The sequence below is a fragment of the Podarcis muralis genome, chromosome 14 (genome assembly GCF_964188315.1).
Source record: "Podarcis muralis chromosome 14, rPodMur119.hap1.1, whole genome shotgun sequence".
Taxonomy (NCBI): Eukaryota; Metazoa; Chordata; class Lepidosauria; order Squamata; family Lacertidae; genus Podarcis; species Podarcis muralis.
This window is the reverse complement of record NC_135668.1, coordinates 18,549,186-18,575,153: the sequence shown is the minus strand read 5'-3', so window position 1 is coordinate 18,575,153 and position 25,968 is coordinate 18,549,186. Positions and strand designations below refer to the sequence as shown.

General features: G+C 45.0%; 1 protein-coding gene across 5 annotated transcripts in view; it reads left to right on the top strand.

Moving 5' to 3' along the window:
- The window catches only part of IL16 (interleukin 16), an 84,898-nt gene that overhangs the window by 44,888 nt on the left and 14,042 nt on the right, over positions 1 to 25,968 (top strand). For 4 of the 5 annotated variants that reach the window (XM_028706037.2, XM_028706035.2, XM_028706038.2 and 1 more), the window contains 7 exons: positions 671 to 744; positions 1,475 to 1,691; positions 9,767 to 9,884; positions 15,796 to 15,928; positions 19,097 to 19,184; positions 20,626 to 21,107; positions 24,750 to 24,888. In XM_028706037.2, the coding sequence (XP_028561870.2) occupies positions 671 to 744; positions 1,475 to 1,691; positions 9,767 to 9,884; positions 15,796 to 15,928; positions 19,097 to 19,184; positions 20,626 to 21,107; positions 24,750 to 24,888 (1,251 nt within the window). The remainder of the gene's footprint in view (positions 1 to 670; positions 745 to 1,474; positions 1,692 to 9,766; positions 9,885 to 15,795; positions 15,929 to 19,096; positions 19,185 to 20,625; positions 21,108 to 24,749; positions 24,889 to 25,968) is intronic. The other variant, XM_028706041.2, reaches the window with a different exon arrangement.

Genomic DNA, 25,968 nt, shown 5'->3' with positions numbered 1-25,968 from the left:
CACTTGGTTTTCACCTACCTCATAGCAATCGTCACAACTTTGTAAGGTTTGGTGGTTAGGCATTGGAATAGCATTGTGGGGGGGAGGTGAGGTGTGACCATTACCCGCTCAGGGGTATTCCATACTCGGGGTATTCTGTTAAAGGAATCCAGGGGTGTGGATCTCATCCAAAGCCTGGGGAGGGGCTAGGGCCATGCCATGGCCCCAGCAGGAACCCATGGGGTGCTTGAGTCGATCCACATTGGCGGGGCTCCCCCTACTGGTGGTTTACCCTTACCAGACTCCCTGCAAGGTGGGCAGGAGTCAGATATAGTCTGTTGATGCCAATGCCTAAGCCAATACCGCTCACATTCTGTAACCAATAAAGTTGTAGCTTAAATTTTGCCCATTAACACCAACCTAAAATTCTGTGACCTTGTGTCTTTATTCTCATGGGGGTGGCGTGGGGCTTTGACACACAACAAGTGGGTAACTGTGAAATAGAATAAATAAATGTGTTTGTTTGTGAATAAATGCGTTTGTTTGTGTGCGCACGCACTCATTTATACGGAGTGGAAACTGAAAATGCACAATGGCTTGGAATCTTCGTTTGTGACATCTATTGGAGCGATGGTGTTACATATAAACAAAGCTAAGGCTGTCTAACAGGATTATTTCTTTCAATTAACAGGGGATGAAATCCTGGAACTGAATGGAGAATCAATGCACGGACTCACACATCATGAAGCTCTGCAGAAATTCAAGGTTACGTCCATCTCTGAAGTCCTGCCCCTCCCCTTGCCCAACACACCCACTCAGGTCATGGTGCAGAGTACAGAAGGTCATCCAAGTTAGTTTGGCACTCAAGACTAGGGTTGAAACAGAAATGTGATCTTATTCACACTTTCTGAAAATAATATGCAAACTGAAACACAGCCGTTCTTCAAAAGTTATGCATCTCTGAATTTTGCAATTCATTTTGCCAGCCAAGTAATGAGTACCGAAACCTGTATACTGGTGTGTGGGGGGGGGGAGGAGTGTGTGCATAAAAATGAAAATATTAGTGAAAGCAGCATACAAAAAAAAGCATCACATTGGGGGGGGGAATTGCTTTGCAAAAATGTGTTTATTAGACAAAATGTACACTAAAATGCTGATGAATTTTCTGGAGGACTTTAAAAAATAAATAAATCACAAACTGACCTGAAAATGTGGGCACTGGAACATAAGATGGAAGGATTGAGGAACAGAGAAAAATATAAAAGAACAGATTTGTCCATTTGCAGTTGAGGCAGAAAATGGCACAGGCACGTTCTCCTGCAGCAAAAAACACAAGAATACTAAATCAAGTAATCCAACAATTTGCTGTCCTTTCATTCCCCCCAATCTGCTCCCTGGGGCAGCTGCCTCACTCTGCCCAATGTTTGGGTCTGCCCCATTGCCTCTCTCTTTATACACATAACACACACAACTCATGTTGCTTCCTTGTTTCTAGCAGGCCAAGAAAGGTCTTCTCACACTCACGGTCCGGACGAGCCTCAGTACCCCACATTCTGCCGCAAGCTACTTATCCTCCCATCTCTGCCGTTCCCTGAGTACCAGCATGTCTATCACCAAGGAGAACAGCTCCTTTGGCTCGGAAGGCACCACTTTCCCCTTGAACTCTGCCAACCCCAACGACAGGATCATTATGGAAGTTTCCCTCAAGAAAGGTGAGTGTTAGAAGTAACGGAGCACAAAGGAACAGAAGCAGCAGCTCTGCTTTCCCTTGGAAGGCTTTCTCCAAATTGGTGATCTTTCCTGGGCATTGAATTCAACTGAATTGGGATAGCCAGGGAGGTATCCTCTGCATGTTGTGGACTACAGCTCCCATCAGGCCCAGCCAGCATGGCCAATGGTCAAAAATCATGGAAGTAGTATCCTAAAAGACCTGGAGGGCACAATGTTGACTACCCCTGAATTCAAGTATGATTTAATTCCACGTAGCCAACATTGTGCCCTCCAGATCTTTTAGAATACTACTTCCATAATTTTTAAGTCCATCGAAATGAATGGTCTTGACTGACATGTCTATTGATTTCAGTGGGGTCTACTCTGAGTAGTTGGATACAGCTCCCCCTTTGGGTGTGTGGGGGGGTGCCAAGTATTTGCCCCAAAACAGATTTAATAAGTCATAGTCTACTGAGAGGAGTAGGGCAAGGTGAGGGGGAAATTGCCAGTGTTTATAAAGGGGTGAGGAAGAAACCAAGTTTTACTGCCTGTGCAGACTTCCGGTTCTGGTCGCGGACGGAGAGGGAGCGCGGAAAAACACGCTAGAGGTTTTTCCGAGTAGCTCAGAGAAAAGGGGGTGTCGCAAGGGCACTGCGCCCCTCAAAAAGTGAAAGCCCAGGGGGGGAACCCCTGGGGGAAGGTTTCCCAGCAGCGCTGGAACGGTGTTTCATCTCCGCGGGTCCTCCCGCCTTTTGCGGAGAGGAGAGACAGGGCGGAGCCGCAGGCGCATAACAAGGGAGAGCGCCGTCTCTGAGCTACGATGCCTCAAGCTCCCACCGAGAAAGGCGACGAACCACTACAGATGTAAGAACGGAATCCCCATCGTGAACGGGTCCAAACAGCACCAAAGAGAAGACACTTAGATGGGTGAGTCCGGGTAGTAGTTGTTTTTATGTATGGTCACCACCCGACGGAGAGCAGAAAGGACGCAGGTTTGGAACTCGCGGCTAGTTAAAAATGCGGAATAACTCATAACGGCCGTGCTGTGTAGGCTCAGAAGGAGGAGGGCTTTCTTTTGCTTTTGGCTAAATAAATTGAGTTAAAAGAACTCTCACTTTTGGAAAGCCAAACGAGCCAAAAGAACTTTCAATTACAGAAAGACTTAAGACGGTTTGCCTGAGTTGGAGGTACTTTCGTCAGGAATCTAAGGTAGACCCACGAATGGATTTTACGTTTGGATTTTTACCGTGGAACATTGCCTAAGGTTTTGGCGACTCTCTATCGGCAATCTATTAAACTCACGTAGCAGTAAAGAACATAGGAAAAACTTTAAGAGGACAGGAGGAGCATAGAGGGGGCAGAGAAAAAAGCCACCACGGCTGCTCCTGAAGACACTTACTGCTGAGAGTTTGTATTGATCCCACACTACGGCTTTTGTTCTATTAAGGACATTGGAGACATTTATTAAGGTCATTGGAGACATTTATTAAGGACATTGGAGACACTTATTGAGAACATTTGAGACATTTGGGACTTTATGAACATATGTAAGAATGCTATGTGAACGGTGAGAAAGATGTTAAAGACAAACAGTCATCGGCACTAGACCGATTAATAACTCCGATTTATTACCGATCAAGACCGATTACTGTTTAAGGTTTTTCTTCCTCCCTTGTGGTCTCCCCCCCTCCCCCTCCCACTCCCGGCCTCCCTCCCTTCCCCTCCCCTTCCCACCCCCAACTAACTTAGTAATAGTTTTGGATCTCTTATAATCACAGCTACATCTGTCTAGCTGCCCTCCTGTTTCCTCTATCTGCTCTTTTTACTTGACGTGTAATATTCATATACCCAACCCATATGGTTCCCCTCCTTCCCCTGTTTTCCTGCTGAATAACCTCCATTTGGTATTTATGTGATATGTTGTCCTGCTAAGCTTCAAACGGTAAGCAGGAAAAGGGGCAACACATCACGATAAGGACTCTCTTGCTGGATTGAAAGAGGTGGAAGAGGCTACATCAGAATCTGAACTCTTCATCTAGGACAACTATTTTAATTATTTGAGCGTACAGATTAGAACCCGTTTGTCTTTCCCTTTTGGTCACCTGGGAATGCGTTAGAACCTTACCCCTACCCCAGTCTTTCTTCAATCGTTATTTAAACGTTAATCAGAGCTTAACTCTAGGGGGTGGAAACTACAACACTCGGGACAAAAGGGCGAGGAGTGCCCGGCATAGAAGTGGTTTGCTGTAGTTTCTGACTGCTCCCTAGTGGTAATTAAGCAGATTATTTGGGAAAAGCTGAACAGAGTGGGGGGGGGGAGGAGATTGTGAGCCCTTAAAGGGAGAGATTAGCCTCGAAGAACATAACGAATAACTAGGATTAAAATGCAGGGGAAGAATGGGAAAAGGGGAGGGGGGACCCCAGGTGAGAGGAAAGTTTCCAGACAAGAAGAAATCAAAGATTTGGATTTTCTGTGGCTTAAAATCAAAGAGGAGCTTAAACAGAACGAAAATCATATAGAAAATAAATTGGAGGAAATGCAAGAAAGAATAGATAAAAGAATAGAGGGAGCCATAGGAGAGCTTGGGAAGAAAGTTCAAGAGTTAACGGTTAAAGCAAAGACATTCGAGGAAACCAATAAAAGAATTCAAAAAGATATGAGAGAGCAGAGAAGGGAGACGGAGAGGGTGAAGGAGGAGATGCGGGAGCTAAACAAATCACAGGAGCAGATCTGGGACAATATAGCGATGGGTGAAATGCGACAAAGGCAAATGCATTTAAAATTCAGAGGCATAGAAGAAGAAGTGAGAGAAAATATCAAAGAAAAAATAATTACGGAATTAGCAAAATGGTTAGAGGTAAAAGAAGAGGAGGTCGCTTACACGATAGAAAACGCCTTCAGGATTAAAATGAGAACATACCAGAACAAACTTAAGAAACCCATTGGGGACTGTTTAGTAATGTTTAACTCAATAGGAATGAGGAACCTGATCCTCAAAACGAGTTACCATAAAAAACTAATAATAGGCGGTAGACCAATAATTGTCCTTAAAGAGATCCCGGTCAGATTATTACGTAAGAGGGAAGGATACAGACACATAATTGGTGTCCTGAGAAGGAATAACATTCAATTTAGATGGGAATTCCCCGAGGGAATCGCTTTTTTCTTCAAGGACAAAAGATTTAAACTGACCAGTGTATCAGAGGTAGAAAAGTTCCTGAGAAGATACGAGAAGGAACTTAGTAAAAAGGAGGAAGGAGTAACAGATAGAAAGGATGCCAGGGAGGGTGGGGTGGGGGTGGGGGGGCGGGGCCGTGGGGGGGGGAGGGGGAGGGAGAGGAGGAGGTAGAGGAGGAGGAAAGCGTAGCGGAAGAGGAGGAAACAGAGGAAGAGGAAGCAACAAGGAACTGAAAACCAGACATAAACGTGATACTTTACCTCAATAATGTCTTTAACTTTTTTAACATGGAATGTTAACGGTCTAAATGAGAAAACTAAAAGAAATAAAATAGAGAAAATTTTGAGAAATAAAAAATGTGACGTGGTTTGCTGCCAGGAGACACACGTGGCCAAAAAACATGAGCATATACTGATTAATAAAAAGTTGGGAATGGAATTTATTAATTCAGAGGAGAATAAAAAGAGAGGGTTGGTCATTTACGCCAAAGAGAAACTGGAACCCAAAATAATATGTAAGGACGAGGAGGGGAGGATCTTAGGGATCCAAATTACACATCAAGGGGAAAGGTTCAATGTAGTCTCAGTCTACGCCCCCAATACAAACAAAACCGAGTTCTTTAAAAAATTAGAACAAATATTATTGGAATTGGAAAATTATAAATTAATTCTACTAGGAGATTTAAATGGAGTCCCTGAACCCGAAAAAGACAGAAGTGAAAAAAGAAGGAAAGGGAAGCAAGGGAAACTCCCAAAAACCTTTGATGACCTCCAAGAAAACTTAGATCTAATTGATATTTGGAGGCATAAAAACCCAACAGGAAAACAGTTCACACACTTCTCTGGAGTACACCAGAGCTGGGGCAGAATAGACCAGATCTGGGTCTCCAGAGAGCTGACGCTAAGAACGCGGAGATGCATAATAGAGCCCAGAACACTATCGGATCATAACTCAATCCTCCTGGAAATAAAATTCATGCCATCAGGACCATATAGATGGAGAATGAATGATTACTTACTGGAACAGGACGAGATTATTGATAGGGCAAAGAACATTTTGAAAGATTACTTCGATCATAACCTGCATCAAGATACCAAAATCAATGTAGTTTGGGACGCTAGCAAAGCAGTCCTTAGGGGCTTCCTGATTCAACAAAACAAATATAGAAAGAATCTGAAAGAAGCAAAGAAGGAAGAACTGGTTAAGCAACTAAAAGAAGTAGAGGAAAAACTAACAATAAATCCTGGGGACGAGAAGATTAAACAACTTAGTAAATTACTGCAAACCCAATACTCAACACTGCTGAACCAGGAAATAGAGTGGGGAATAAAAACGATGAAACAGAAGTATTTTGAATCGGCAAATAAGACCGGCAAGTTGCTAGCGTGGCAACTGAGGAAAAAGAAAAAACAAATGGTGATTAATAAAATTAAATCTGAAGATCAAATAACAGAGGATCCCAGTGAGATAAAAAGAAAATTTCTCCAATACTATGAAAGCCTATACAAAAAGAAGGAGGACGAAGATACAATTGAGATAGGAAGATATCTAGAAAGGAATAGAGGGGAACAGCTGTCAGACGAGGAAAAAGCATCCCTAAATGAACCAATAACTGTAGATGAGGTCAGGAATGTAATCAGGAAACTAAAACCTGGCAAGGCTCCTGGCCCAGATGGCCTCTCTCAAAAATATTACAAAATCCTAGAGGAACTTTTGACTCCGGTACTATGTACCGTAATTAACAATATCCTCCAAGGAGGAGAAATACCCGATTCTTGGAGAGAGGCGTATATCACATTAATACCCAAGGTAGACTCAGATATACTTAATATAAAAAATTATAGACCAATATCCTTACTTAACAACGATTATAAGATCTTCGCAGGAATAATGGCGAATAGACTAAAGAAATACTTGAATAGAGTGATACATAAAGACCAAGCCGGATTCCTGCCTGGTAGGCAGATAAGGGATAACGTAAGACACGTAGTCAACATAATTGAATACCTGGATCATAGGATCGATATCCCTGCTGCCCTAATTTTCATAGACGCCGAAAAGGCCTTTGATAATGTATCATGGCAATTTCTTATTAAATGTATGGAGAGGATAGGAATAAGAGGGCCATTTTTAGAAGGTATTAGAGAGATTTATTCAAACCAAAGAGCTAAACTTATCATCAACAGTAACCTGACAAACTCATTTATGATCACAAAAGGTACAAGGCAGGGGTGTCCATTATCACCCCTGTTATTTATTATGGTCCTGGAAGTTATATTGAATAAGATCAGAGAATCATCGGAGGTAAAAGGGATTAAGATAGGTAAAAAAGAATATAAAGTGAAGGCCTATGCCGACGATCTAGTGATATCAATAGAAGAACCTCTAGAAAGGATAAATACAATTATGGACTTAATGGAGGAATTTGGAAAGTTATCTGGGTTTAAACTAAACAAAACTAAAACAAAGATGTTGATTAAGAACCTAGATGAACAATCCCAAAATAAAATCGAGTCGGAATCTGGGATAAAGACGGTAAAAAAGGTTAAGTACTTGGGTATTTGGGTCTCAACAAAAAATATAAACTTGGTGGAGGATAATTATAACAAAACTTGGAGGGAATGCAAAAGAGACCTAGACAGCTGGAGTAGACTACACCTCTCATGGGAGGGGAGAATGGCCGCCATCAAAATGAACATCCTCCCAAGAATGATATTCTTATTCCAAAACATTCCAGTAATCAGGGGCACAACAATGTTTAAGGACTGGCAGAGGACCTTATCCAGATTTATTTGGCAGGGTAAAAGGGCCAGAATTAAATATAAATTGCTCACTGACAGAAGAGAGAGAGGAGGTTTTGCGGTCCCGAACCTGCAACTATACTATGAGGCCTCGTGCCTATGTTGGGTCAAGGAGTGGATAGTTTTGGATAACACCGACCTACTGGACCTGGAAGGCTTTGATGCTAGGTTTGGGTGGCATGCATACCTATGGCATGACAAGGGGAGAGTGCATAAAGGCTTCGCTAACCACATAATAAGAGGGGCGTTGCTGGAGGTGTGGAATAGATGTAAGAACTTGATAGAAAAAGACACCCCATGGTGGCTGTCACCCATTGACATCCTAGTAATCAAGAAACCAAACATGGAAGGTAAAAGGTGGACTTATGCTGACCTTTTGGAAAGATCTGAGAAAGGATGGGAAATTAGATCCTACGAAGAGCTAAAAGATAAATTAACGGGGTGGCTACAATTCCACCAAATTAACTCTTTATGGAATGAGCATAAAAAAGTCGGTATGAGTAAGAACAAGTCCAAGTTCCAGTTAGAAATAATAGAAGGGAAGTCTAAACTCCTAACTAAAATGTATAACCAACTATTAGATTGGGACACAATGGATGAGGAAGTCAAAGAGGTTATGATCAAATGGGCCATAGACTTAGGACACCCCCTAGAGCATGAAAAATGGGAAAAACTGTGGAAAAAGGATATGAAATTTTCAGCGTGTGTCGGACTCCGAGAAAACATGGAAAAGATGATGTACCGCTGGTACATCACCCCAAAAAAACTAGATAAAATGTATAAAACCGGAGATAAGACCTGTTGGAAATGCAAAAAGAAAGAGGGAGACTTCTTCCATATGTGGTGGTCCTGCGATGAAGTGAAGAAGTTCTGGGGCTCTGTTTATGATGAAATAAAAAAGATTCTAAAATATACCTTCCCTAAAAAACCGGAGGCATTCCTCCTGGGAATGGTGGGAAATGAGATTAATAAGGAAGACCAAACCCTATTTCAGTATGCAACAGCAGCCGCTAGGATACTGCTAGCGCAGAATTGGAAAAAGCCTAATATCCCAACAATTAGGGACTGGCAGACCAAGTTAACTGAATATATTGATTTAGCAATAATGACGCAGAAGATCAGGCTTCAGAAGAACACCAAATTTATTAACGATTGGAACAAATTCTTTTCATACATGGAGACGATACTAGGAAATACTAAAATCACAGTAGGCATAATATAAAAACCGCGAGGTGAAAAAATGATGATTAGTTAGAGACACTGCTGTATATATTGTTGAGATATAGGTCACGTCGTGGTGGTGGGAAGTCAAATAAGGTAACAGATTGTATAATGATTTTTGTACTTTATACTTATTTCTTTCTTTTCTCTTTTTGTTTTGTTTTTCTGTTTTTTTGTCTTGTTTTTCATTGACAATGTATTTGTGTTTTTAGATGCTGGAATAAAATAAAAATTTTAATATTAAAAAAAATAAAATAAAAATAAAGGGGTGAGGAAATCTTAAACCTAATTTCCAAATGTCAGTTTTCAAAAGTGGGCCGAGCAACAGATGTGACTCCTTCCTTTATACCAGGCATAGGCAAACTCGGCCCCCAAGATGTTTTGGGACTACAACTCCCATCATCCCTAGCTAACAGGACCAGTGGTCAGGGATGATGGGAATTGTAGTCTCAAAATATCAGGCGGGCCGAGTTTGCCTATGCCTGCTTTATACAGTAGACATTCTGGCCATGCAAATGATGGATGTCCCTACATGCACACCTCTCTCCAGCTAGGCAAGCACCAACCTCACATTTCAAAGGCACTTCCAGCCAGGCAAAAAGCACTCCAAGCCAGCAAGGAGGCGCCGGGCCACTGAGGGGTGGGATCTGGGAAGGAGGGGTGTGGGGAGTGGGGATAGTCCCAGAGGCAGGAAGGGATAGAGAGACCCAGACGGTTACATTTGGCCCCCAAACCTGATGTTTCCAACACCCGATTTAGACAGAAAGGGGAGAAACCAATCTAATTTTCAAAGTTTTCATCTAATGACAGTTTATATAATTCAAAAAACATAACAGATTGTCTTTGTTTTGCATCTTTCTGATATCTTTTCCTCAGAGGCTGGCGTGGGTTTGGGCATCGGATTATGCAGCATCCCTTATTTTCAGTGTATATCGGGAATATTCATTCATGCCCTCTCTCCAGGCTCTGTAGCTCACATGGATGGAAGGCTCAGGTATGTTGAGACCAAATAGCTTCAACAGCAGATATATATGTGTACGTGTGTGTGTGTGTGTGTGTGTTGAGAGCGAGAGCGAGAGAGCGAGAGAGCGAGAGAGAGAGAGAGAGAGAGAGAGAGAGAGAGAGAGAATTCACATCTCTTTAGAAGGCAGTCACTAACTGCTGGGCTGCAGTTGAAAAAAAATACATGAGGAAATCTAATTACAGAAAATATGAAGAGAAAAGATGTCCCTATATTTGCAGTCGATTTTCATTTATTCATTTTAGGCATTGACATACTGCTTAACCGTTAGCATTTCTAAGTGACATACATAAACAATACACTACACAGAATAAAACATCAAAAAGTCAGCATAAAACGGAACATAAAACACCTACTGGAATCAGAAAGTATTTGATTTGCAGTTAAGTTCAGCAAGGACGGGGCCTGTACAATCTCAGTCAGAAGGGGACTGCACAGGCTTGGTCCACAACAGGGAATGCACAGCCTTATGAGTCATACACCTGAGCCATGGAGGACAGAGACCCCCTCCCCAAGACCTCAGTGATTAGATAGTCCTGAGCCCAAGATGTTAAAGGGCCTTCTACAGTGGTACCTTGGTTCTCAAACTTAATCCGTTCTGGAAGTCCGTTCCAAAACCAAAGCGTTCCAAAACCAAGGCATGCTTTCCCATAAAAGTAATGTAAAATGGATTAATCCGTCCCAGATTTTTAAAAACAACCCCTAAAACAGCAATTTAACATGAATTTTACTATCGAACGCAGGCACCCCCAAACTCGGCCCTCCAGATGTTTTGGGACTACAACTCCCACCATCCCTAGCTAACAGAACCAGTGGTCAGGGATGATGGGAATTGTAGTCCCAAAACATCTGGAGGGCTGAGTTTGGGGATGCCTGATCTAACGAGACCATTGAGTTGTTTGAGTACCAAGGCGTATGAGAACCAAAGTACCACTGTAAATTAATACGAGAACCTCAAAACTGATGGTGTCAGCCCCACTTCCCTTCCACACACATGGCAGCAATAAGGGCATGTCTACACAACAAACCTGCACAGGACTGACCCCAAAACATCCTCCGTACGTAACACACACACACATTTTATAGAGACAACAGAGCAACCACTCTCAAACCTCCCCAACTGCCGGTGCTTTTAAAAACCATGTGCACACTTCCTAGAATGGTATGAGAAGCTGCACATTAGCAAGCTAAATTGTGCTGCAAATACCATGAAGGGCTTGGACCACATTGCTCTTTCAGCCTTCTGTGCTTGAGCTGGAAGTTTTTAAGCAACACTCACCCCCCCCCCCTACCCCCAAAGTGAAAGGCCAGGCTAAGCAAGCAGGAAGGAAGGAAACTGTGGGTGCAACACACTTGACAAATCACACACCGCAGGTCTGGTTGCAGCTAAAGGCGCATCAGAAGAAAGTTTGTAAAAGTCACCAAAGTGTGAAGGATGAACGGGTGCTTCAGACCTGCACAACTTCCACACGCTGTGTATTTCGGGGATATTCTCCTGGGCAGGTAGCCCTCTGGGACTTAGTCATTTGCAACCTAATTCTATCTCCCTCTGCCCCATTGCAGACTGAGAGACCAAAAGGGAGGAAAATAGAATTACCGTATTTTTCCGTGTATAAGATGCCCCCATGTATAAGACGACCCCTATTTTTTTTAACCCAAAATTAAGTTGTTTAGCTTTTTTGGGGTGGGGTGGAGGAGGTCACTTCCACCAATTGCTCACCCGCCTGCCCGCCACTGCTGCTCGCTTGCCGCAGCCACTGCCGATCACACACTTCGCTGCAGCCGTCAATTGTCTGCTCGCTCACTGCCACCAACCACCAACCACCCACCCACCCACCCACTTGCCACAGCCGCCAATCGCCTGCCCAATTGCCGTAAAGGGTAAAGGTACCCCTGCCCATACGGGCCAGTCTTGGCAGACTCTAGGGTTGTGCGCCCATCTCACTTAAGAGGCCGGGTCCAGCGCTGTCCGGAGACACTTCCAGGTCATGTGGCCAGCGCCACACACGGAAACGCCGTTTACCTTCCCGCTATAAAGCGGTACCTATTCATCTACTTGCACTTAAGGGTGCTTTCGAACTGCTAGGTGGGCAGGAGCTGGGACCGAACGACGGGAGCTCACCCCGCTGAGGGGATTCGAACCGCCGACCTTTCGATCGGCAAGCCCTAGGCGCTGAGGCTTTTACCCACAGCGCCACCCGCGTCCCCCGCGTAGCCACAGCCAATTGCCAAGCAAGCCTTGCTGCAACCACCAATTACCCACCCAGTCGCCACTGCCAATCTCCTGCTTGCTGCTGCCATTAATCGCATGCCCCCCCCGCATTCAATATCCGTGTATAAGACGACACCCAATTTCCCCCTATTTTTTTAAGCAAAAAGCATTGTCTTATACACAGTAAAATACGGTATATTGTAGGCCACCTAGGCCACATTTACACCATACATTTAAAGCACGATACCACCACTTTAATCCACCATGGCTCCCCCCCAAAGAATTCTGGGAGCTGTAGTTTCTTAAGGGCACTGAGAGTTGTTAGGAGGCTACAATTCGCAGAGTTCCCTGGGAAGAGGGGTTGATACAAAGCGAATTGTAGCTCTGTGAGACAAATAGTGGTCTCCTAACATCCCTCAGCACCCTTAACAAACTGGAGCGCCAAATTTTGGCCTTGTGGGACAGAACTACCTAAATTGTATAGAAATTTATTTATGTATGCTATTACAGCAGCAAGAATGTTACCGTATTTTTCGCACGATTGGACGCACCGGACCATAGGACGCACCTAGTTTTTTGGGGGAGAAATAAAGGAAAAAAAATTTCCCTTTATTTCCCCCCCAAAAGCAGGTCAGGGAAACTGAACCAGGTCGAGGAACAGCGGGATAGTGGCGCTGCGCCTCCCTGCTGTCCCCCGAGCTTGTGGGGCTGGCTGATGTCTGCCTAGCGCGCGGGGCGCTCTGCTTCAGGGCGCCCCACCCGCCGGGCGGCAGGCTGCTATCCGCAGCTTGGGGAGCCTTGCGGGGAACTGCTGCAGGGCTCCCCACGCTGCGGATGTATGCCTGGCGCGAGGGGCGCTCTGCTTCAGGGCGCCCCTTGCGCCGGGCGGCAGGCTGCTATCCGCAGCGTGGGGAGCCTTGCGGGGAACTCCTGCAAGGCGCTCCACGCTGTGGGTGTGTTCCCGAAGCGCGGGCGCTCTGCTTTCAGGGCGCCCGACGCTCCGGGAAGCAGGCTGCTATCCGCAGCGTGGGGAGCCTTGCGGGGAACTCCTGCAAGGCTCTCCACGCTGTGGGTGTGTTCCCGAAGCGCGGGCGCTCTGCTTTCAGGGCGCCCGACGCTCCGGGAAGCAGGCTGCTATCCGCAGCGTGGGGAGCCTTGCGGGGAACTCCTGCAAGGCTCTCCACGCTGCGGGTGTGTTCCCGAAGCGCGGGCGCTCTGCTTTCAGGGCGCCCGACGCTCCGGGAAGCAGGCTGCTATCCGCAGCGTGGGGAGCCTTGCGGGGAACTCCTGCAAGGCTCTCCACGCTGCGGGTGTGTTCCCGAAGCGCGGGCGCTCTGCTTTCAGGGCGTCCGACGCTCCGGGAAGCAGGCTGCTATCCGCAGCATGGGGAGCCTTGCGGGGAACTCCTGCAAGGCTCTCCACGCTACGGATGTCTGCCCGGCGCGAGGGGTGCTCTGCTTCAGGGCGCTCGTCGCGCCGGGTGGCAGGCTGCTATCCGCAGCGTGGGGAGCCTTGCGGGGAACTCCTGCAAGGCTCTCCACGCTGCGGGTGTGTTCCCGAAGCGCCGGGCGCTCTGCTTTCAGGGTGCCCGACGCTCGGGGAAGCAGGCTGCTATCCGCAGCCTAGACACGGCTAGCGGAGCGCTAATCCCGAAGCTTGGGGCGTGCAGAGCTCAGCGCGCCCCAAGCTTCTGGGTGCCGGCAAGGTCTCCGCTAGCCGTCTAGCGGAGACCTTGCCGGCACCCAGAAGCTTGGGGCGTGCTGAGCTCTGCACGCCCCAAGCTTCAGGATTAATGCAGCGCTCCGCTAGCCGTGGGAGAACTGGGTCTCCCACGGCTAGCGGATAGCTTCCTGAAGCCTGGAGAGCGAGAGGGGTCCGTGCGCACCGACCCCTCTCACTCTCCAGGCTTCAGCGAAAGCCTGCATTCGCTCCATAGGACGCACACACATTTTCCCTTGCTTTTTAGGAGGGAAAAAGTGCGTCCTATGGTGCGAAAAATACGGTACTTGCCCCAAAGTGGAAAGAAGCAGAGGTCCCAGTAAAGGAAGAATGGATACAAAAACTTATGGAATGTGCAGAAATGGTGAAGCTTACTGGAAAAATGAGAAATCAAGATAACAAACTTTTTATAAAAGAATGGAAATGGTTTATTGAATATTTACAAATAAATTGTAAACAGATAAAAACATTAGCAGGATTATTGCCACAACCTGCAGTCTTATAAGCGTATATATTTACAGTGGATAATTAAATGAGCAAGTCAAATGAATTTGGATATGCAGAAAATATTTAAAAAATGAATTTAAGGAACTGCAGAAAGAGGGGGAAGGAAGTCAAATTTTGAAATGCGAAATTGATTGCAAAACTAATGAAATGTATAAGTTTGAAAAGTATAACTACAAATCTTTTTTTTTTTTAAGCAAAAACAAATTTTGGCCTTGCTCTTCACCTCCACCGCACAACAAGGCTGTGTGTGGCCCCTAGGTTCTGGGTCAAAGTACTGTTGTGGCCCACTTGGTATGAAAAGTTGGACCGCCCTGATTTAGGCCATCAATGCATACCTTCTAGCATTTCCCTGAAGAAAATAGGGACGTCCTATTCCATAAGAATAATAATAATTTTACTATTTATACCCTGCCTATCTGACTGGATTGCCCCAGCCACTCTGGGCACCTTCCAACATATATAAAAACATAACAAAACCTAAAGCATTTAAAACAAATGCCTTCATATGTCTTCTAAAGGTTGTATAGTTCCTTGGCTCGGGGGTCACATAACTCCATATCCTCCTACATTTCTCCGATGAAAATAGGGACATCCACGACTGGACCTAATGGTCAGGGGTCCCTTTACCCTTTACCTTTAAGGAAAAGGAGGGCATTCTGGAATCAAATCAGAAACCGGGATGGCTTCTGTAAATCCAGGACTGTCCCTGGAAAATAGGGACACTTGGAGGGTCTGCATTATCAGTTGCTGGTGTTCCCAATAGCAGAATGGGGAAGTAGTTTATTTTGTTCATGCTATGCTATTTTTTCTTAAAAGGCTGCCTTTTGTGCATGTATTCAAGTCTGCTATTTAATAAAACCACTGAACTTCCCTCCACTTGTGTTGCTATTGCCCCCAAGAACTCTTACGTTTGGCAAAACAGTACAGTGGTGCCTCGCAAGACGAAATTAATTCGTTCTGCGAGTTTTGTCGTCTTGCGATTTTTTTCGTCTTGCGAAGCACGGTGTCGGGAAAGTTTTGGAAAAGCTTCAAAAATCACCAAAGTCTTAAAAAACCTCAAAAAAGGCTACCACACCGCGTTCTATAAGTTGCTCCTCGAAGTCAAGTCACAACTGTATTAACGGTGTTAAGAAAAAGGAAACAAACTTGCAAGATGTTTCCATCTTGCGAAGCAAGCCCATAGGGAAAATCGTCTTGCGAAGCAGCTCAAAAAACAAAAAACCCTTTTGTCTAGCGAGTTTTTTGTCTAGCGAGGCATTCGTCTTGCGAGGTACCACTGTATTGAAGTTGCACTGATAAGCTTAAATCCATGGCTTCTGTAAATCTGGGTCTGTTCCTCGAAAACAGGGACATTTGGAGGGTCTGTAAATGTCTGCTAAAATAAATAATCACATCTTGGCTTCCTGATCGAAATACATAAGTTTTTCCCCCTATCCATTTTGGAAGGTGCGGAGATGAAATAGTGGAAATCAACGAGGCCTCGGTCCAAAACATGTCGCTCAATGAGGTCCATGCAGTTTTAAGTCATTGCAATCCTGGCGCTGTGCAGATTATTATCAGCAGACACCCTGATCCTCAGGTAAGCTTGAAGCTTCCATATTCTGATGATGCTTGAGTGTCAGGACTGAGCCATGGAGTCACAACTGGAAAGACCTTGTTACCTTTTATAGCTCTTCCTGTCTAAGAGGCCCCAATGGGCAGCCTGGGTTTGGTGTGGCATTGATAGTCCAGGCCTGGTTTTCAACTCTTTATTGCTCAGGAAGATATCCCAACTGCAGTTCTGGTGGGATACAGTGCCAGATTTACGTATAAGCTAAATAAGCTATAGCCTACGGCCCCACTCTCTTGGGGGGCCCCAAAAAAATTAAACGGAAAAAACCTGGATGCACTTTGATAAAATATATACAGTGGTACCTCGGGTTAAGAACTTAATTCGTTCTGGAGGTCCGTTCTTAACCTGAAACTGTTCTTAACCTGAGGTACCACTTTAGCTAATGGGGCCTCCCGCTGCTGCTGCGCTGCTGCTGTGCAATTTTTGTTCTCATCCTGAAGCAAAGTTCTTAACTCTAGGTACTATTTCTGGGTTAGCGGAGTCTGTAATCTGAAGCGTCTGTAACCCAAGGTACCACTGTATTTTGTTATGTGCAAATGGCTTTAGATACCTATTAGGTTCATAAATTACCATATGGCATATATTCAACACATAAAAACAGTGACAATTTGTTGTTGACAAAGGGCAGCTGGACATATAAAGGGCCCCATTACCTTCAGTAGCTTAGGGCCTCATCAAACCTAAATCTGGCCCTGGTGGGATGCCATATGGGGCAAGCTCACACAGAGCCCAGAGATCATCAACCTTGTTAGACCGACAACTCCCATCAGATCCCCCAGCCAACTTAGCCAACCGTTGGAGGTGATGGTTGTAGTCATAGAATTGTAGAATTGTAGAGTTGGAATGGACCCCCAAGGGTAATCTAGTCCTTCTTCTTTCTTCTTTGGCGATCTCTTGTAGCCGAGTAAGATTGTCTTCCATAAACGCAGTTTCAACAATGAGTCTGCAAGTCACTGTGGAGGCCAATTCTGGAACCCCACATCCTTCCACAGCGGGGACATTGGTTTCCGGGCGGGTGTCGATCACGGTGCGGATTTGCCAAGCGTGCCTTCCTCTTGGCACGTTTCTCCCTTGCGTCCTGAGTTCGATTGTCTTCAGAACCCAGGACACCTTTGGTAAAGGCTGTTCTCCAGTTGGAGTGCTTGCAGACCAGTGTTTCCCTCCAGTGCAAGAATCTCAACTAGATTATACAAGGCGGAGCAGCCATCCAACCTCTGCTTACAAACCTCCAAAGGAGGAGTTTGCACTACCTTCCAAGGTAGTCGCTCCCCAGATGCTTCAACCCTGTTGTTAGGGTTCCTAACAACATACATTGGGAACCCCCATGATGGAGAAGAAGGAAAGGAGCTTAGATTGGAGGTTTTTAAGCAGAGGTTGGGTGGCCATCTGTCATGGATGCTTTCATTGACATTCCTGCATTGCAGGGGAGTTGGACTAGATGATCCTTGGGACCCCTTCCAACTCTACAAGTCTATGATTCTATGTGGCAGATGTGGAAAAGGTGAAGCTTCTCTTCTACTGCAAATGGGGTATTCTTCACAGCGTCATTTTTTCCTTTAAAATGTAAGTGCTCAGGGTTTATGTACAGTGGTGCCTCGCAAGACGAAAAGAATCCGTTCTGCGAGTCTCTTCGTCTTGCAGTTTTTTCGTCTTGCAAAGCAAGCCCATTAGCGGTTTAGCGCTATTAGCGGCTTAGCAGATCAGCTGATAAGCGGCTTAGCGGCTTAGTGGATCAGCTGTTAAGTGGCTTAGCGGATCAGCTGAAAAGCGGCTTAGTGATCAGCTGTTAAGCGGCTTAGCGGCTTAGCGGCTTAGCGGATCAGCTGTTAAGCGGCTTAGCGGATCAGCTGATAAGCGGTTTAGCGATCAGCTGTTAAGCGGCTTAGCGGCTTAGCGGATCAGCTGTTAAGCGGCTTAGCGGATCAGCTGATAAGCGGCTTAGCGATCAGCTGTTAAGCGGCTTAGCGGCTTAGCAGATCAGCTGTTAAGCAGCTTAGCGATCAGCTGTTAAGCGGCTTAGCGGATCAGCTGTTAAGCGGCTTAGCGATCAGCTGTTAAGCGGCTTAGTGGCTTAGCGGATCAGCTGATAAGCGGCTTAGCGGCTTGGGGAAAGGGGGGGGGAACCTGCAGGAACTCGCAAGACATTTTCGTCTTGCAAAGCAAGCCCATAGGAAATTCGTCTTCTGAAGCAACTCAGAAACGGAAAACCCTTTCGTCTAGCGGGTTTTCCGTCTTGCGAGGCATTCGTCTTGCAAGGGGCACCACTGTACAGTCATTTGCATTTACTGTTTGTCTTTAATCCTCATGAGCGAAGTGCCATTAAGCAGCAGCTCAGATGCTTTACTTGTTGTTATCTGGTGGCTTTTAGCTTCCTGGATGTAAAAAAAGAAAGCAGTTATTCAAATGATTTCACTTTAGAATTGTTTCCTAGCAATCTATATATATATATATATATATATAAGACATTTTCAGTCTTGATAGCACGTGGCCAGGAATGGATCTACTTTGAAACTAATGAAGTTTAAGCTTAGGGGGCCCCAATCCTGGAGGGGCCCTAGAAGCAACTTGAATCCACATTGCTTAACAATTTCTGGTCTAGCAAACCCAGTTTGAGTCTCACATCTCAAACTGATTAATTTTTTATGGTACATCTATATCAACAACAACAATGTCTGAGAGTCAGTAGTGCAGATGTTGTAAAGGCAGAATGTCACAGTAACACAAAAACTACAAGGCCTAGTGTTATGTACTGAGTTGAATAGGATCCAAAATGCAGCAGTCTGATTGGTTCTAGAACAATAGGATCCAAAATGCAGCAGTCTGATTGGTCCTAGAACAATGCAGCAGTATGATTGGTCCGCAGGAGCCACCCAATCCAGCTCCAGGTGCAAGTGAATCCACAACCTGATTGGCCTACAGGAGAATCCTGGAATTCAATACACTGTGGGCAAAAAAAATGAAGAGGGGAAAAGCCGTGCTTCACAAATCACAAAAAGAAAATTGATAAAACAGAAACTAGAGTGAAAAGGGGCTCCTTTGTGTAAGAAAGGTATTCAGGAAAAAGGAACCAAATACAGTCTTTAGCCAAACTTTCCAGCTTCCACAAGTAGCTCTGTGATCTCTGACCTTTTGTAGGTTTCTGAACAGCAGCTAAAGGAGGCTATTTCACAAGCGGTGGAGAGCAACAAGTTTGAAAGGGAGAGGTACCAGTGGCGGACAGAAGGTAAGGAAATCCCAATTGGTATAGAAATTATAAAAAATTGAATGCATTTTCTGACGCTGGCCCACTCGTATCTCGAAGTCCATCTCCCCATTTTCTGGAGGGGGTGTAGCTCCAGATGGTCCTGCTATCATATGTGGTGGGCCTTCTCCCCTGAAAGTTCTGGAGTTTGGCAATATCAGATATCAGGACCACCGCTGGACAGAGGAGCATCACTCTAGATCCCAGGCTTTCCCCACGAAAAGTGTTTGTGGGAGAGAATTCGGACTGCCGTTAGAAAACCTTTAATCATCTGCCTGCTGGGGGCTGCCTGCTTACTCACAGGGAAATGGTGGAAGGAGCCTTCATCATGGCCTAGGACCCTCGTACCTACGGGACCACCTCTCCCAGTATGCCCCACAGAGGACCTTAAGGTCCATAAATAGTAACACCCTAGAGGTCCCGGGCCCTAAGGAGGTCAGATTAGCCTCAACTAGAGCCAGGGCCTTTTCAACACTGGCTCCAGCCTGGTGGAACGTTCTGTCTCATGAGACCAGGGCCCTGCAAGATCTGATTTCTTTCTGCAGGGCCTGTAAGACAGAGTTGTTCCGCCTGGCCTTTGGCTTGGAATCAACTTGATCCCCTCCCCCTCTTTCCTTTCTCTTTCTGTGATGGAACTCCTATTTGGGGACTTCCCTGGCTTTTTTTCTGGCCCACGTAGGACCAGTCTGGATAGTTGGCCTTGGTGAAGACTTGATGTTTTCATCCCCCCCAAAAGTTTTTGATTTGAGTTCCTACTGAAATGAGGCTGCATTTTAATGTTTTAATGTCGTATTTTAATCTTGTTTTTAAGTTGTATTTCAATCAATTGTTTTTATACCTGGTGTCAGCCTCCCTCTTGGTTGGGGAGGGTGGGGTATAAATAAAATTTATTATTATTATTATTATTATTATTATTAATCATATCCCATGATGAACTGGCTCCGTAAGGCTCATCAGCTGGGAGTTCTTTGAAGAGCCGCTGAGACCTGCTGGACTTTGCAGCAGAGTGGTGTCTTTTTGTCCCATATTTGTCATCAGAGACACCGAGTAAGCAGATCCTTTGAAAATATGGTTTGGAAATGTTTATAGTTTGCAGCTGTACAGATTTTTCCTCTGCTTTGTGGGGGCGTGGGCACTGTGACTGGGCAAACTTTGCAAACAAACTTTGCAGTGAGTTTCCCTACCTTTTCCCCCAGAAAAAAGCACTGGGTTTGCCATGTAGGTTTGCCATTTGCAGTCATCCAGAGGGTTTGGGGTTGTTTTTTATTTTTTTTATTTAAAGTGCAACTCATGCAGGGAAGCTGTTGTGGTTTTTGAATAACTCCAGAGCTTCTTCAGGTGCACAGAATTAGTGGTGTGGGTGTTTAGATTCTGGTTATGGTCTTATTCCTCACTCAAAAACTGTTTGTATTTTTGAATGCAGGTGTTAAAAGCCTGGAGAACAGCTGGCACAAGAGACCTCCATGTGAGAAATACTCAGAGAGGAATAATGCTCATTCCAGCCACCGCTCCCAAAAGCTTATGATCCGTTCCAGCAGCGACAGCAGTTGCAACCCCAGGCCATCATGTGGCAACGGACTTCCCTACCAGCTGGCTGATATGAAAGAAAAAGGACACAGCATTGATGCACCAATTACAAGACAGCCTGGCTCCTTGTATTCTTCTTCTAGAACAAGCCTGGAGAAGGATTCCTCTCCACCAACGCTGAAAGAAGCCGGTCACCTCTTGCAAAATACAAAAAGGTCGGCAGAGATCCTTGTTAGGAAACCCAGGTCCTCAAAGCCCAAACCTCCACCGAGGAAATATTTCAAGCAGGACTGCACCAGCAGTAAGCAGGCAAGCAGGGAAGCGAAAGAGAAGCCCAAGCTGCAAGGGGACGGGAGCCCACCTCCTTCCAGCGCTCAGGTAAGACAGCTTCCCAGGGAATGGAGCCAACAAAAATAGGAGTCTTAACGGTGCGGATTTTACCTCCCTGGTAAAATCCACACCTTCTAGGAGCAGTGACTCTCGGACTAGGAAGAAGGTCCACTTTCACTGGGCAGAAATGATGTCAATAGGTAAGCTAGGGAGAAATTCAGTTCTGCTCACATTTAAAAACAAATTTATCCAATTCACGCTTTCTGAAACTGAAACAGAGATGTCCTTTGAAATTCACACTTCTCCAAATTTCACAATGTACAGTGGATGCTTGGGTTGCGAACGAGATCCGTGCGGGATGCGCATTTGCAGCCTGCAGTGTTCGCAACCTGCAGCAGTGCGTCTGCGCACATGTGGGTTGCGATTCAGTGCTTCTGCGCATCCACGACTGCCGAAACCTGGAAGAAACCTGTTCCGGTACTTCCGGGTTTCGGCAGTCCATAACACGAAAAAACGCAACCTGAAGTGTCTGTAACCCAAGGTATGACTGTAGTTCTTTAACCAAGTAATTTGTACAAAAATGCACATGCTAGATTAAGTGGTGCTGATAAATGCATATACAGTGGTACCTCTACTTACGTGCACCTCCTGTTATGTATCCTTCGGGATAGACACATGGCAAACCTTGAAGTATATTTCCAGGTTTTGCCATGTGCGCATGTGCAGAAGCGCTCTACCATGCCGCATGTGTGCGCAGAACAGGCATCTCCGGTTGCGGAAACCTCGGGATCTGACCGGAGCTCCGGAACAGATCCCGTCCACAACCGGAGGTACCACTGTATTTGTGAAAATAACACACACACAAATGCATTATTAGGGAAGAGTGCTTCGTAAACAGTTGGGAAGCTTTCTGGGATGCTGGGGAGCAACTGATACTGGTCCAGATGGACCAATGGCCTGATCTGGTGAAATATCTGCATTCCCATTAAGAGTGGGAAGATGGAACGTGAGATTCCACACTAGGGGAAAGTGAAAGGGGAAAGGCAAGCAAATGGATGGGTGAGTGTCAGGGACTGGCTGGACGAGAGGAGTGGAGGAAGGCACCAGCCAGGGAACCCCCAAGGGAAACCCCAGAGGAGGAAGGCTCAGAACCAGAGGGTTGGTGGTGGGACACTGAGGAGAGGTCAGAGGGGGAGAGGATTGGGAGGAGGTGCTGGATGCTGAAGGGGTAACAGGGTTTAGTGAGCAGGAAGAGCCAGTGAAAGGGAACAGTTCAGACTCTCAGGCGGAAGCAGAAGATGGGAGTCAAGAGACTGCTGAAGAATCCAGGGAGTCTCCCTCTCCTGCTGCAACAAGCTCTCCTCCACCCCTGGTCTCCAAGAAGTCACACAGTTATGAGAGGTCAGAGATGTGCAGAGATTGCTTGGAAACATCTGAGAGAGGAGGAGCCTTAGAAAAGGTGGAAGGCAGGGACCTGCATTCCTGGCAACTGCTCCGTAGGTGCAAGACCTACTGGGAAGGGTTGCCGAGTTTCCTTGAATAAAGAGTTACGGTCACTTCACTGACAACTGAGTTCTGCTTCTTTTGTGCTGACTCCATCCCTGACGATGAGTTAATAAGCAGCTGAATGACAGACTTAAGTACTCATTTAGTGCGAACTGTCAGGTTTTTAGAGGTGCAAACTGTCAGGTTTTTATTTCTGGTAGCCAATGGCAATTACAATGCAAACTCTCCCCAAATCATTTAAATTTTAAAAATCTCCTTGGTATTAAAACCTGTTTTGCATCAGGGAGCATAAAGCTACCCTATACTGTAGGTCACAAACTTGTCTGCATTGCCAGCAGCCATCTAATTCTTAAATAATTCTTAAAAAATCTGAATGACCACCTAGAGAATTCTGAAATGAGTGAAGCACTCTGTGCCTAGGTGAATTATGTAAAGGACAATGTGACGTATAGTCACAATGTCTTCAATCTGACCTGATCTGTATGCACAAAGATGGTAGCTTGGTCTCGCAACTGTGGATGCCCAGGGCCATGGGTGCTATGCAGTCTATGGTGTTGGCTATTTGTATGTGGGATTTACAAAAAGGCTGATTTAAGTGCAATGTATCAAACTGCCCTTGATTGACTGATTCCCAAGAGAACTGTGAATGCATGCTTCTTCTGATACATTTGCACAAGTATACAAAGCTTCAGTGAACAAGGAAATAGTTTTTAGATAGCATGAGCTTAACAGTGGAAAGTACCAGGTAGCATATATGCAAAGCAAGCAAAACAAATATATCACTGGTACAAAGTTTTGCAAGAACTTATGAAACGCTGCAGAATGATTTTTTTAAAAAATAAGCGCCAATTATGGTAAAAAAATTCTAGGTATGATTTTTGGTCTTCCACCCTTCAAATATGCACCAGTAGCACCCACAGATATTTAACCCTAGAAGTCACTGAGGAAGGGTAACCCCTTAGATCAGGGTTTCCCAAACTTGGGTCTCCAGCTGTTTTTGGACTACAATTCCCATCATCCTGATCACTGTTTCTGCTAGTTACGGATGATGGGAGTTGTAGTCCAAAACCCAAGTTTGGGAAACCCTGCTTTAGATCAAGCTTCCTCACACTTGGCCCTCCAGATGTTTTGAGACTACAATTCTCATCATCCCTGACCACCAGTCCTGCTAGCTAGGGATCATGGGAGTTGTAGGCCAAAAACATCTGGAGGGCTGAGTTGGAGGAAGTCTGCTTTAGATCTTTCCTCCCCAAACTGGTGCTCTGCAGATGTTGAATTGCAACATCCCTTATCACTGGTCATTCATCCTAAAACGTTTATGTAAACGTTCAATCATATTCAGTCTTTATTGGGTAATTCATTTTGATTTGTTTGCAGGGCTGTTATATGACTGTGAGTAGTCATCTTGTATTCATCTTGATTCGCTTGTGGAGTGTTTATAAATCTTCCCACTCAATAATTTGTTCATTCCATACTTTTCAATGCATATCCCTGTCACTTTCCTAACTGCAGAAAGTCATTTTTTAAAAAGTGGATTCATTGTGTTAGGACAGTAGAACAGTTTAAATTAGGCATGGGGAGAAATTTGGTGTGATTGAGATTTTAATGTGCTCGTATGTAATTTGCACGTTCCTATACAATATGCAAACAGGAACCACATCCGTCCTTTGAAGCTGAATTCTGTGATGCAGTTCTCCAATCAAATGTCTACAAAATTGTGTATATTGGGAGAAGTGTAGATAAAAATACCTACGTTAGTGAAATTAAAATGCACTGCATTAGGGGAAATTGCTTGCAAAGGTGTATATTAAGAGAAATCCTGACAAATTATGCTGACAAATTTTCACGATGACATTAAAAACAAATCTAGACTGATGTAGAAATGTGGAGAATTGATGAGTGAAGGAATGAGAAGCTGGAAAAAAAAAGGACGTATCTGTCTATTCTGAGCTGTAATCCACTTTAATTGCACAACCCTAAATTTCCCAGAATGCACTTGAATCCTTGTCAGAAAATATTGACAATCTGGGGGCATCCTTAATTATCAGTTCATTCTTCCTTAGGAGTCCCAGCGTAAATGTTTTGCCGCCATTCTAGAGAGCAGGGGCCAGCTTGTGGGTGCAGAGAATGTAGTTTTTGTGCAACCGGGCCTCATTACACGTGAGCTTCCTGTTTATTCCACAGGAAGCAGACGATCTGCTGCGGCAGAGAACTAAGACAGTTGTCACTCACGGTGCTTTTGCGAGCTCTTTAGTACCCAGAGCTTCAGAGCAGCCAGATGCTTGTGTAGGAGCCTCAGCCCAAGACAGAAAAACCAGCAAAGGTATGTTTCCTTGTATGATGACAAACATCACTTGTACTCACCGCAGCAAAGAAACCGAATTTATTTTGGAAGGAAATTTCTGCTCCGTGTTAAATTGTGAATTTATGCAAACGCTAAATTATGAACAAGACTGCACACATATGCAGACTAGGTATGTATAGGATTGCCCTGTAAATCCTAGTGGAGGAAATGAATTTTATTGAGCTAGCCAGTGCAGTCCTTCCTATACACATCTGCTCTGAAGTAGCCACACTTCTAAAGGAAGTCTCACTGTATTCAGTGGTGATTACTCCCAGGTAAGTGTGTAGGGAATCAAAGCTGCATTGCTTTCGATGAGACATGCAGGAGAATCCAAGGCATAGAAGGAACTGTGTCTTGTGGGACTTGCTGTGTGATCCTGCACATGTCCCCTGAGAAGCAAGCCCCATTGAGTTCAATGGGACTGGCTCCAAGCTAAGTTGTAACCTGAGTCACAAGCCTTAGAAATCAGGGCTGGATTTAGGTTTGATGAGGCCCTAAGCTACTGAAGGCAATGCGGCCCTTTATATGTCCAGCTGTCCTTTGCCAACAACAAATTGTCGCTGTTGAATATATGCTATATGGTAATTTATGGACCTAATAGGTATCTAAAGCCATTTGCACATGTTGCTGTGCAACCAGTCCATGCAGAATGCAGGCACCCTATATATAGAAATGAGCAAACCAGTGATATTTTAGGGAGCAGGCGGGGCTCATTACTTACATCATAGGAGCCTACACAACACAAAACACTGTTGCTGTATGTAGGTTTTATTTTATTTGTTTTTTATCTTATATTTTGGAAAGGTACATCCAGTTTTTTATCCCTTTAAGTTTTTTGGGTCCCCAAGAGAGTGGGGCCCTAAGCTATAGCTTGTTTAGCTTATATGTAAATCTGGCACTGTTAGGAATGCAGCCTTAATCACAGCTAACTTTTGATGTAGAAAGATAAATGGCAGCAACAGTGGAACATGATCTTGAGGAATGGACAGCTCATTTATTTTACGATGTGTTCTGTGCAGACTTTTGTGATATGGCGCTTTTAAGATCTGTTTCGGAGAT